The sequence below is a fragment of the Daucus carota genome, chromosome 5 (genome assembly GCF_001625215.2).
Source record: "Daucus carota subsp. sativus chromosome 5, DH1 v3.0, whole genome shotgun sequence".
NCBI lineage: Eukaryota > Viridiplantae > Streptophyta > Magnoliopsida > Apiales > Apiaceae > Daucus > Daucus carota.
This window is the reverse complement of record NC_030385.2, coordinates 40,181,863-40,195,079: the sequence shown is the minus strand read 5'-3', so window position 1 is coordinate 40,195,079 and position 13,217 is coordinate 40,181,863. Positions and strand designations below refer to the sequence as shown.

General features: G+C 30.4%; 1 protein-coding gene across 2 annotated transcripts; it reads left to right on the top strand.

Annotated features, from left to right (window-relative positions):
* The first annotated feature begins 303 nt into the window (after nucleotides 1–303).
* Nucleotides 304–3,494, top strand: LOC108223142 (protein ETHYLENE INSENSITIVE 3). Of its 2 annotated transcripts, none has more exons than XM_017397245.2 (2): nucleotides 304–509; nucleotides 1,298–3,494. In XM_017397245.2, the coding sequence occupies exon 2, from the start codon at nucleotides 1,439–1,441 to the stop codon at nucleotides 3,278–3,280; it is 1,842 nt and encodes a 613-aa protein (XP_017252734.1). In that variant the 5' UTR covers nucleotides 304–509; nucleotides 1,298–1,438; the 3' UTR covers nucleotides 3,281–3,494. The 2 variants fall into 2 exon arrangements, with proteins under 2 accessions (XP_017252734.1, XP_017252736.1); XM_017397247.2 differs by having other exon boundaries at nucleotides 328–509; nucleotides 1,402–3,494.
* Nucleotides 3,495–13,217: the final 9,723 nt, after the last annotated feature.

Genomic DNA, 13,217 nt, shown 5'->3' with positions numbered 1-13,217 from the left:
GTACAAGGATCCAATTATAGATACAATAAAAGGATTAATAATACTCACAAAAGGCAGAAACGACAGCAATAGTGAAACAGAAACCTCACCTCTTCCTCATACCCAACACAACTAAATGCATCCCCACTACAACCTTACAAATTTAATGGGCCCCATTCATTGCACGCGCTCCCAAACACCCACAAATTTATTTCCTCAAAATTAGTAACTGCCACTCTTTCCCGCAATTTCTTGGTACATTGGATTAACCTCACTATTCATTTGTGAATAAATTAATTATTTCTTCTCTATATTTGTGTTAGCACCAAAATAAATGCACCCATTTGCCGACACTTTTCATTTCCCTATATTGGTATCACCCAATAAAATTCCTCCACTTTTTATATCCTACTTTTAGCTCTTTATCTTCTGCTCATTTTTACTAGTCCTTTCTATTCAAGAGTCAAACTTGTACAAACAGCTGCAGCTTGCAAGATATTTCATACGATATCATAACTTCCTGTGTTGAGGTAATCAAATTCAAAGCTGGGTTCTTGAGTTTTCTTGATTTTCTTGCTTTCTTGTGTTCTTGGTGGTGGGTAAAGATTGGATTTTTGGACTTGTTTTGAAGTTTTTGTTATAGGGGTGTTTTTTGTTTGGGATAAGTTGAAATGGGTTGAAGCTAGTGTTTGATTTTTGTGTGTATGTATGTGTGTATTGATTGGATCTGAGCAGTGGTGTTGTGTATGTAGGCTTGTTTTGTTGTAAAGATTGAAGCTTTTTCATTTGATTGTTGTGTTTTTTATTTGAAATTTGATTCTGTTTTACTTTGGTATGTGTAGATCTGGTCTCTTGTAAATGAGTTTGTTTGGTTTTCTTTGGTTATTGTGATAGCTGTTGTTAATAGATGATCTATTAATTGGATCTAGCTAGAGCTATGAATCTCACTGAATTAGAAGATATAGGAAAATAGTTAGTTTCTTAGAATTCATGTTTCTTGATTTGGGGAAACACATAAAATACTGTTTACTGATTCATATGTATGGAGATAGAGTAACCTCTTTAATATCATGTGTTTTTTTACTTTATTTTAAAGATTGAATAAGAATTTTGCTGCAAGTAGATGGGATAGGAGAGTAATTAGTCTTTAAGAGAGCAATTTAAGGGAAACCATTAGGTATATAAGTGTCCTGACTTGTGAATTAGCGAGCAGTATATTTGTGTATGTGTTGGAATTTACTGTAGAAATTGGTTTTATGTATTGATTTGTAAAGAGAAAATGCTTGTATGTCACTTTCTTTTTGAATAACATGTGCAGGTTAAAAAATTATGTGAATTTACAGCTTGACAATATACGTTCCTGGTTAAAGTTTGCAACAAGGTTGTTAAAGAATCAGGATCTTTACTAAACTTCTTTGGCAGATCTTGCAAGTTATTAGTTCGAGGTTAACCTGAAGAGATGATAATGTTTGATGAAATTGGGTTTTGCGGAGATCTTGATTTCTTTTCTGCTCCTCCTACAATTGAAGGAGAGGTGACGGCTCCACAGACTGAGTTTGAGGCTGCAGTCGAGGATGATTATACTGACGAGGAGATGGATGTCGACGAGCTTGAGAGGAGAATGTGGAGGGACAAAATGCGATTGAAAAGATTAAAAGAATTGAATAAGGGGAAAGAATATGTTGATGTTGCCAAGCAAAGACAGTCTCAGGAGCAAGCAAGGAGGAAAAAGATGTCGAGAGCACAGGATGGAATTCTAAAGTACATGTTGAAGATGATGGAAGTTTGTAAAGCACAAGGTTTTGTGTATGGAATCATTCCAGAGAAAGGAAAACCAGTTAGTGGTGCATCAGATAATCTCCGTGAGTGGTGGAAGGACAAGGTTAGGTTTGATCGTAACGGACCTGCAGCTATAGCAAAATTTCAAGTGGATAATTCGATCCCGGGAAAGAATGACGGCTGTAATTCAATTGGTCCAACACCACATACTTTGCAAGAGCTTCAGGACACAACTCTTGGTTCACTACTATCGGCTCTCATGCAGCATTGTGACCCTCCACAGAGACGGTTTCCACTAGAGAAAGGTGTCTCACCACCCTGGTGGCCCTCAGGTAATGAGGAATGGTGGCCTCAATTGGGTTTGCAAAAGGATCAAGGGCCTCCACCCTATAAGAAGCCGCATGATCTTAAGAAGGCGTGGAAAGTGGGTGTTCTCACAGCAGTCATCAAACACATGTCCCCTGACATTGCTAAGATTCGCAAGCTTGTCAGACAGTCAAAATGCTTGCAGGACAAGATGACTGCAAAGGAGAGTGCTACTTGGATTGCCATAATTAACCAAGAGGAAAGCATAGCTCGTGAACTTTATCCTGATTGTTGTCCCCCTTTGGCCTCATCAGGCATGAGTGGATCTTTCATGATCAATGATAGTAGTGAGTACGATGTTGAAGGGGTTCAAGAAGAACCAGACTTCGAAATACAAGAGTGTAAGCCCAACAATCTGAATCTGTTGAATATAGATAGAACAAAAGACAGGCTTCCAGTTCAGCAATTAAGCCACCCCATCAAGGATGAAGCCTTTAGCGGATTTGATTTCACCAGGAAAAGGAAGCCTGCCAATGAAATGAACAATATGATCGATCACAAGATATACACTTGTGAGTTCCTCAGGTGCCCTCATCGTGAATTATGTCATGGCTTTTCTGACAGGTTGTCTAGAGACAATCATCAATTGAATTGTCCGTATAGAAGTGGTTCTTTGGATTTTGGAGTTTCTAACTTCCATATGAATGGAGTGAAACCGGTGTTCAATCACTCATTTGTCAAGACAAATCCAGAGTCTACAGTTGCCAATTCAGTCCCTCCTGCCTTTGACCTAACAGGACTAGGAGTTCCAGAGGACGGGCAAAAGATGATCAGCGATCTCATGTCTTTTTATGACAACAATATTCAAGGAAATAGAAATACAAATGTTGGTAATATCCCTATTACCAAAGACCAGTTTCTTCATCAACCAAACATTCATTGTCAAAATGACAACTTCCTCCATAATCAAAGGATTGTGATGGAAGATAATCTGTTCGGAGAGACAAACATTCCCAATAATCATTCATCATTCATCCAAGATCATCAGTTCGACCAGAGCAAGGTTTTGACTGGTCCCTCAAGTGTTCAATCCGCGGACAGTTTCCACCTAATGTATGGATCATCATTCAACGGATCATCAAACGGTTACATGGGGAATCCAGCTGGAGTTTCAAGAGACGCATTACCAAAACAAGATGTCCCGATTTGGTACTAGTAAACCTTAAAATGTCAGTCTTTCGTGGTTATCAACATCTGTTCTAACGAGTCGAAAAGTCTGCAGTATGGTTGTTTGTTGCCCCTCCTAATTAATGGTTGTTTTATAAACCATATAGCAGTAGTAGATGTGACCTTAAATTTGGTGGTGTAATAATCCAATGTGTAGTATATTGATCAATGTTGAATAAATAATATAGTTGCATTTTGTCAAACTTATTTCAAGAATCTGATAATGCTATCAAGTTGGTGAAGTTGAAAAAATCTTAAGATCTTTGTATTTATCTATTTGGTCATCAGTGTAACAGTGAAAAGTGGGGATCAAATAGTCCAAGTTGGGCAGATGTTTTGTCATGACACATCTGATGAATACAACATCTCAACATCTAGCTCTCAGATTTTTGTTTCAAGACATGGTCATTATTTAGCCAATCAACAAAACTTGAACTAATGTACAAATCTCTTATTGAATTATTGTTGCTAGAGATGGCAACATAGTATTGTGTCTTTAAAGTATTGAACATGCAGGGTGGTATAAGAGAATAATACAGAAGTACTGAATAGGTTCATTGTCCCTGGACCATGTTTAGATGTGAGGGATCCAATAAATAAAATTGAAGCTTTCTCATTAATGTGTACTTTGAGTAGTATAGAATTCAGATTACTTTTGCAAATTTCTCCCTTTCTTAATAATGAATATACTATGGCTGAAATTATTTTCAAGATTCGATTGTCCTTCATCCGAGAATTATCGTAATTTGAAAATTACTATTCAGCAAAGGGTACAACTGTACAAGATTAATTGAAATGAATTTTATAAAAAATGTTTTGAAAATATTAATCTGATTTACTGAGAGAGATAATTTAGAAATTAACTAATATATTTGAAATAAATAATTAACTTGTTGGATATATAGTTGGAAACACGGAGTTGTGGGTTGTTTGCCCTTTGATTAGTGGCTTAATGCAGAGGCCCGGTTCGTGGGCCGCAACAACGTAATAGCACATGGGAAGAAAGAATAAAATTATAAAATACTCGAGTCAAACAATTTAAGCTTCAAATCGAGGGGACATGAAATATGATTGTAACTGTCCGGAGGGGATGAACTAAAAATCCTGATATTAGTATTATAATAATAGATTATTTTATTATGTATCTGTCACGTTATTGTGCTCCTAGACATGTGATACTCTCGTCGTTCTGTTTTGGTGACATAACATATATAATTGCACAAATTATATTTTTTATATATAATAAATATAAGCTATATTGTTATCAAACTATATTTTACATAACTACTGTATATTTTACATCTTATTTTCATTTCTAAGTTCTAACTACTCCCTTCGTCTCAATTTATGGGTCCATTTTCGAATAAACACGCATATTTAAAAAATTTTGGTTAGATATAATTTTATCTCATGTATGATTAATTAGTACATTGATAAGTGAGAATATAGTTGAGTTTCAAAAAAATCACAATTAATATGTAGATAAATTTGTATTGAAAGAAGAGAGAAACAAGTATTTTGGGATAATTTTTTTTCCCCTGGACCTATAAATTGAGAGAGAAAATGCTCATATTAACTGGTATTCAAGAACCAGGTGCCCAAAATATCAAATTTTGATACCAGTGTCCTTTTTCCCAATCACCCCCACATCCTTTGAATGCGTATACGAGTTTGAATTGATATTGATGACAGTACACTTTACAACCGGGTTAATTATCAAACTCATCACTAAAGTGGACAAATGATATCAACTTCATCACTGATCTCCACGGGGTCTCAAGTTGCTCACTAAACTCGCTTAATGGTATCAAACTCATCACTGTTGTTAAAAAAAAGTAACGGAAGTTAGACGGAGTGACAGATTGGCGGTTGACGTGGCACATTAATAAAAAATACTGAAGAAAAACAAATGAAAGAAAATAAAAAAAAAGTAGAAAATAGAAATGCCACATAATTTGAAATTTATATGAAAATAAAGTATGCAAACTTTTTATTAAATTGATTTTAGGATATAATTATCTAAATAAATGTATCGAACTAAATTTTAATATATAATTAACTAAACAATTAAGATTAACTTTTATGTTTTTTATTAGATTATAATTTTTTTTGAATAATATTGAATTTTTTCTCTTTTAATAAATTTTATTTATGTGAATATTATTGTTGGCAAAAAAATATTTCCAATTTTTTTTATATCACCAACTTTTTCAAAATTTTAAGAAAAATCTAAAGATAGAACATAAAGAAATTCATTTCGATTTTTAACACTTCTATTTCTTTTGGAGTTTCTCGTACCAAACAAAAACATAAAAATAAATATATGTAAATTTAACATATGAAGCAACATACATTGTCCAAATCTTCAAAAACAACACATAATGTTTAAAAATATTTTTTTGCCAACAATAATATTCACATAAATAAAATTTATTAAAAGAGAAAATATTTCAATATTTCAATATTATTTTCTTTCATTTGTTTTTCTTTAGTTTTTTTATTAATGTGCCACGTCAACTGCCAATCTGTCACTCCGTCTAACCTCCGTTACTTTTTTTAACGGCAGTGATGAGTTTGATACCATTAAGCGAGTTTAGTGAGCAACTTGAGACCCCGTGGAGATCAGTGATGAAGTTGATACCATTTGTCCACTTCAATGATGAGTTTGATAATTAACCGCTTTACAACCTTCTATTATATTAATTTCTTTCCATAAATTAATAATTGTTAATATTTTAAGGTTTAGATTTAGATTTTATAATGATTTATTTATACTTAAAATTAAATTTACGGTTAAGGTTTAGGATCGAGGGACCCTTGAGGCTAAAATCTAATTAATTCTAAATTTTAGGGACGTGAGGCCTAAAGCCTACAAACCAAATTAAAAGTAATAATATTTATACTTGAAATTTAATTGGTTTTAAAAAAATATTTAAAATGCAACTTTAAGTTGCTTTAGGTCGTAAAAAAAAATATAAAATTGCCTTCTGAGCATAGTTTTATTTTATTTTTAAAAGTAAAAAAGGCAAGTGTGAGAACAAATTGAGGTGAGTTCAAGGGAAAAAAAATGTTCATTACACTTTGTAACTCCTAGATTTGCTTCAAACGCAGTTTAGTACCTGAACTTTAAAACGTGCCAATATGCACCCTCAACTTAACATTCCCGTACAGGTTGTAACCCTTAGTCACTATTCCGTCCAAAACTGCCATTAACTTTAACTGTTTGAGAGGTAACAGTGTGTATATTAGTTTTCAAAAGCTACTTTACCGCTGTCACCCCTCAAAATTTATGTATTATATTTTGAAATTATTTCTGAACACACACAACGATGTAAAAAATTTTAAAATAATTTTTAAAATATGTATTTATTTTAAAATTTTAAAATAAGTTACATCGTTTATGCAAAAAAAATAATTCAGATTCTAAATCTAGATACGTATTTTAAAAATTATTTTAAAATTTTTTACATCGTTGTGTGTGTTCAGAAATAATTTCAAAATATAATACATATTTTTTTGGGTGTCACAGGGGTTAAAGTAGTTGTTAGAAACTAATATACACACTGTCGCATCTCAAACAGTTAAACTTAACGGCAGATTTGGACGGAATAGTGACTAGGGGTTACAACTTGCACGTGAATGTTAAGTTTAGGATGCATATTACCACGTTTTAAAATTCAAGTACTAAACTGCGTTTGGAGCAAACTTAGGAATTACAAAGTGTAATTAACTCAAAAAAAAAATATCAACAACTATGCCTTTCCTGTATGCGTGTATCAAGGGTTACGCATTTCCGATACGCGTGGCACAGTTTTGCAAGCTAATGATACGAAAAAAAAATGAAATTATAACTTGCGCATACTACATATGCGCGTATAACCTGCGCATCTAAAGCATGCGTTTACAAAGTGAGTATATCAGTCACTTTTTGCAGGTGTTGTCATTGGGCACTGTAAACTGGAATTGTGTTCCAAAAGACATTCACCCAAAATTGAGATGGAAGGAGTAATCTATAATTTTTAAATTATTAAAAATTAAATATACTTCTCTTCGATTCATGTCGACGTAAAAGCTAATAAATACGATGCACATAAATAAATATGTGTGCGGATCTCTGGAGAGAAATCTACTTTTTCATGATTTCTTTTCTCTAACCCAAATTTTCCCTCTAATTTCAAAATCTTCAAATCATTATTATTATTAACATATTATTATATGACCGTATGCAATAATATATCTATCTATCACTCAGACTCCTGACAAAATCGATAACTTTACATGATTTTTGTGTTTTATTAAGGTATCTCTTTCGTTTACCGTTCAAATATTCTCACTAAAAATATGTATACAAGAGTAGTTAAAAAGTACTATCTCATCCGTCCCAAATTATATATATATTTTTAAAAAAATCATGATATATGAAAATTTTAATTTTTTATAGAAAATCTTTGATTATAATTATATTTATTTTTATTGATTAAATATCATGTGTGAGATATTGATAACTTTGAAAACATAAGTTAGAAATATTTGATACAAAATTAAATTTGAAAATACAAATAATGATACATCACATTGAAAGTTGAAATATAAATCATTTCTCATTATCTGAACCGGAAAAAGAATTTGAAAATATATTGAGATTTTAGCGCAGGGTGACTACTTTCAAAATGCAAGAAGAGTATGATTGGATAGTTGAGGGTTTATGTTTTCAGCTGTCCAGAAACACGGGATTCGAATCTGGTTTGATAACTGGGCCTGTCTGTGCATGGTTTCATCGCAGTTTATTTACCCATCTTGTCAAGCTTATGGGCTTCAACTATTGGCCTGTTTATTGTCCGCACGGCCCCCATGCGACAGGAATTTGGGAAGTTTTTCAAATCGAGTCCGAAAAAAAGAGAGGAAGGTTTGTTCTCGAATCTCGACAGTCGATACAATATATTATATATGAGGTATGAGATTTTTTTTTTTACAAAATTTTTCAAATGAAATAAAGTGTATCGAAATATATAATTTTTTAATGATGAGATTTTTCATTAAAAAAACAACATCCAGTTTTGAAAATATATACAGATTTTTTTTTAATGACAAGCACCCAAAAAACGGTCCTAGAAATCAATCATCAATCATCAATCAATCATCAAAATATATATATATATATATATATAAAGAAAAATATATATATATATATAAAGGAGGACGCGGGCGTCTCTAGGATTGTTCGATTGAGTCTTCTAATTTTTCTTAAATTTTGGAAAGAAAATATAATTATAATTCAAAAAGTCAAGTTCAAGAATTCTAAAAGTAATACAATTTTTTTATTATTGAATTCGAAAGATGATACAATTCTTTTCCTTTTTATTTAGTATTTCTTATTAAATTATAAAGATGATACAATTCTTTTCTTATTTAGTAATCCTAAAGGAAATAGGACTATATTTAAAAAATCAGGTTCAAAGATTCCAAAAATTAATACAATCCTTTTTTTTTTTGGATTCTAAAGGTAACACAATTCTTATCCAGTTCATACCCTTGTGGTATGTCCTAATTTTGTTGATGTCAAGTGAATCTTGATTTCCTTCCCCAGTGATCTAAGGATTGTAAAGATACTGGGCTATTATTAATGAAAATTTGCTTATAAAAAAAAAAGTAATATAATTCTTTTTATATTTAGAAATCATATTTATTTAAACTAATAATCATAAATTAAAATACAATTTATATTTAAGATTCGTAAGGTAATACGTTCAAATTTTTATTTTCGCGTTAGTCTTATAATTTTTTTTAAAGTTCATATAAAAAATAAAGGATTGTAAAGATAATAATCATTAGAAAAACTAATAGCAAAAAAATTAGAACCATAAAAGAATAATAATTTTTAACTAATTAATAGGAATCATAAAATAAAAATAATTAATAAAAAATAGGATATATAAAATAGGAATCATATATTGATTTTATAATAATGTAAATGATTCTTGATTAGTATTGTGTTTGACAGGCACGGGAGGCGGCCCAAACTAATTTTTATTTAAACGTCTCTAGAATTGTTCGATTCAGTTTCCTAATTTTTCTTAAATTTCAGAAAGAAAATATAATTATAATTCAAAAAATCAAGTTCAAGAATTCTAAAAGTAATACAATTCTTTTCTTATTGAATTCTAAAGATGATACAATTCTTTTCCTTTTTATTTAGTATTTCTTATTGAATTATAAAGATGATACAATTCTTTTCTAATTTAGTAATCCTAAAAGAAATAGGATTATATTTAAAAAATTAGGTTCAAGGATTCCAAAAGTTAAAAAATTAGGTTCAAGGATTATAATTTTTAATTTTATCATAATTAGAATAATTTTTATTATTATTGTGTTTCACAGTAAAGCGACTCAAACTAATATCTAAATTATAATGTTTTGTTATTAGTATTGTGTTTCACAAGGTAGCGAATTCAAACTAATTTCGATCTAAATTATAATATTTAATTTTATCATAAAAAATAATAATTATGGATTAATATTGTTTTTGATGGGAGGGGGTTCAAACTAATTTTATTATTAGTATTGTGTTTGAAAGGATGGCCACTTAAACAAATTTTTATGCCAATTATAATATTTTTTATTTGTGATATGTTTAACGGGAAGATGACCCAAAATAATTTTTATACTATTATAATACGGATTCATATCAAAATTTATCATGCCGCCACGAAGTGCGGCTTTTTTCACTAGTATACTTATTCAAAAGAGAAGCGAGGGGGCGCCTCTCACATCGCTTCGTTCTATTTTTCTAATTTTCAGGATTTTTTAGATGAAAAATAGCAAAAATTAAAACTACCTTTTTTTGTTTCGGGTATATTAGAAGCAGGTTTCAGAATCTGATTTTATTTCAGATTATTTATGGAATATAGTAACTTGAAAGTTTTAATCTGATTTTGTTTCAGATTATTGATTTTGTTTCAGATTATTTATGGAATATATTAGCTTGAAAGTTTTAATCTGATTTTGTTTCAGATTATTTAATTATGGAAATCTGATTTTGTTTCAGATTATTTAATTATGAAAAAGAGTAGCATGCAAGTCTCTCTACACCTATAAATACCCCTATAGATTGTAGGGTTTTGGATCATCTAAGCACAACTTCCTCTCTTTCAATACCACAACCCTACTTCTCTCTGGTGATAGTCCTCTTGCGCGATTTTTAACTCGCTCCGTTCTATGCTCAATTTCTAACTCGGTGGTGCCGTTCTTCTACAACGATAAGTGAAGGCTGTTTATACAGTACTAAATAAAGGTGGTTGCACGCAAAGGTAGTTATCAGTGTTGTGAAAAGCGCAAATCGGTTCTAAGCGGCAAGAGGACCTTCTAGCGCTTAAGCGGTAAAGCGGACGCTTAAGCGGAATTTTAAGCGGGTCAATAAGCGGATTAATTAAATATAATTAAATATTTAGTTATAATATTAATATATTTAAAAATAATATTATGTTGTGTTAAGAATATGCATTTTTAATATTTTTGATAAAATATATTTTTTTTTAATTTTATAATATAATTAGAGTTATATTATTAAAAAAATTAATATTTCAAACAAAAAATTTAAAAAAAATTAGCAAGTCAACATCATTTTGACAGCTTAATTACCGCTTAATCCGCTTAACGACCGCTTAATCTGCTTAATTGTCCGCTTAATTTTCAAAAACGCTTAATTTTCCGCTTAATACAAAATCGAAGCGCTTTAGGGCCGATTCCGCTTAGGCGGCCGCTTAATCGGCCGCTTAATGCGCTTTTTACAACACTGGTAGTTATAGACCGTTATGTGGGAGTCGACAAATCCAAACACGTGAAAAGAATATATTCTTGACATGATATTGATGGATGATATCAATAAATTAACTATTAGTAATGTATGTTTGTTGGTTAGTCTTTTATAATATTTGTTTTGTTCATCGGACATGTTTTTTGTTGTTATTTTTTATATGATTTACTTTGTATACAGGAAATAATTATACATGCATAATTTTTTTGCTCCATTCAAGCAACTTTTAAGTGAAGACTGTTTATATAGTAATAAAAAATAAAGGTTGTTACAAGCAAAAGTAGTTATAGACCGATATCTCAAGGATTTAAATTACATGTTTTTGTGCACAATTAATCCAAAAAAATTGGGGGAAGGTGACAATGTAAGAACATGATTACTTCCATAAAAAAAAAAAGAACATGATTACTTTTTAAAAAAACACAAATAAAATTAAGATTCGCCGTGTTTTAAATTGTTAATTACGTGTATAAATCTATTTTCATTTTTTCACCATGAATTATAGTCCAATTTTGTAATTTTATATATTAGTATAGGTATTACATCAAGATTTTTATAATATAAATTTATTTTATTCTGCAAATACTAATTTTAAAACATTAATATACATATTATTGAGAGCCACAAAATTATTTTATTAAACAAATATTAATATTGAATCATTAATATAATTTAAAAAACTGCCGCAATGCGCGGTTTATCAACTAGTTATAATTGTTTCGGTTTGCGTGCTTTACGGTCATGGATGGATCTGCATGTCTGGGCTCAGGTAGGCTCCAAATTCTAATCAGGGTGAATTTATGAAAACTCAGAAAAATTATCTGTTTTAAGAGTGTTGTAAAAAGCGCATTAAGCGGCCGATTAAGCGGCCGCTTAAGCGGAATCGGCCCTAAAGCGTTTCAATTTTGTACTAAGCGGAAGATCTAGCGTTTTTGAAAATTAAGCGGACAATTAAGCGGATTAAGTGGTCGTTAAGCGGATTAAGCGGTAATTAAGCGGTCAAAATGATGTTGACTTGCTAATTTTTAAAAAAATATTTTTTAAAAATTAATTTTTTTAATAATATAACTATAATAATATTAAAAAATTAAAAAAATATATTTTTATCAAAAATATTAAAAATGCATATTCTTAACTGAACATAATATTATTTTTAAATATATTAATATTATAACTAAATATATAATTAATCCGCTTATTGACCCACTTAAAATTACGCTTAAGCGTCTGCTTTACCGCTTAAGCGCTAGAAGGTCATCCAACCGTTTAGAGCCGATTTGCGCATTTCACACCACTGGTTTTAAGACTTTGGTGATCTTGAGCCCGGCTCAAAATTATATACTTATATATAATAAACGTAACGGAGATAATTTGGTCGCATAGTCCTATGGTCCAAAAACTTATCATCCGTTGGATCGTATATTGAACAAATAAACACCGTTAGATTTAAACAAATTAAATTCTCATATAAGGCAACTGATATCTACTTGCATGTTTGTAATCTTTTTCTAGAATCCAAAACAAATTCCGTCTTTCACATGTTTATATTTTTTTAATTCAAAATAAATATTTTCCACCAATTTTATTTGTAGAATCATATAAATCGCACCGTCACAAGTTTTTTTATAATATATTTTAAAATTAATAAGCCGGATTTATGTGAGTAACGAATTCAAAAACTTTTTCTTAATCTAAAATAGATTCTACCTTTTTATTGCATGTTTAGGATTCCTTTTCTTAATTCAAAACAAATTATGTTTATCAATTTTAATCTAGAACCATATAATTTTTTTGAAAAATATTTAAGTCACATTATAATAATTCTAATATAAAATACATTTATAAATATAATCTAATAGGAGTTGGCATAACGTATTCTACTCAAAATATATTAAAATTTGATAGAATTTTTTTTATTTTTTGGCATTATACATGCGAGAAAAAGAATGGCTTGATTACAATATTATTTAGAGTCCAGCGTATTTACAATATTACAATATTATCTAGAACCATGTTTTATATGCGCTTTAAAATGCGTGTCGAGCAGTGTGAAAAAATTGTAAAAAAATGAAAAGGACATAGGGAATATTATTTAGAGTCCAGCGTATTATTT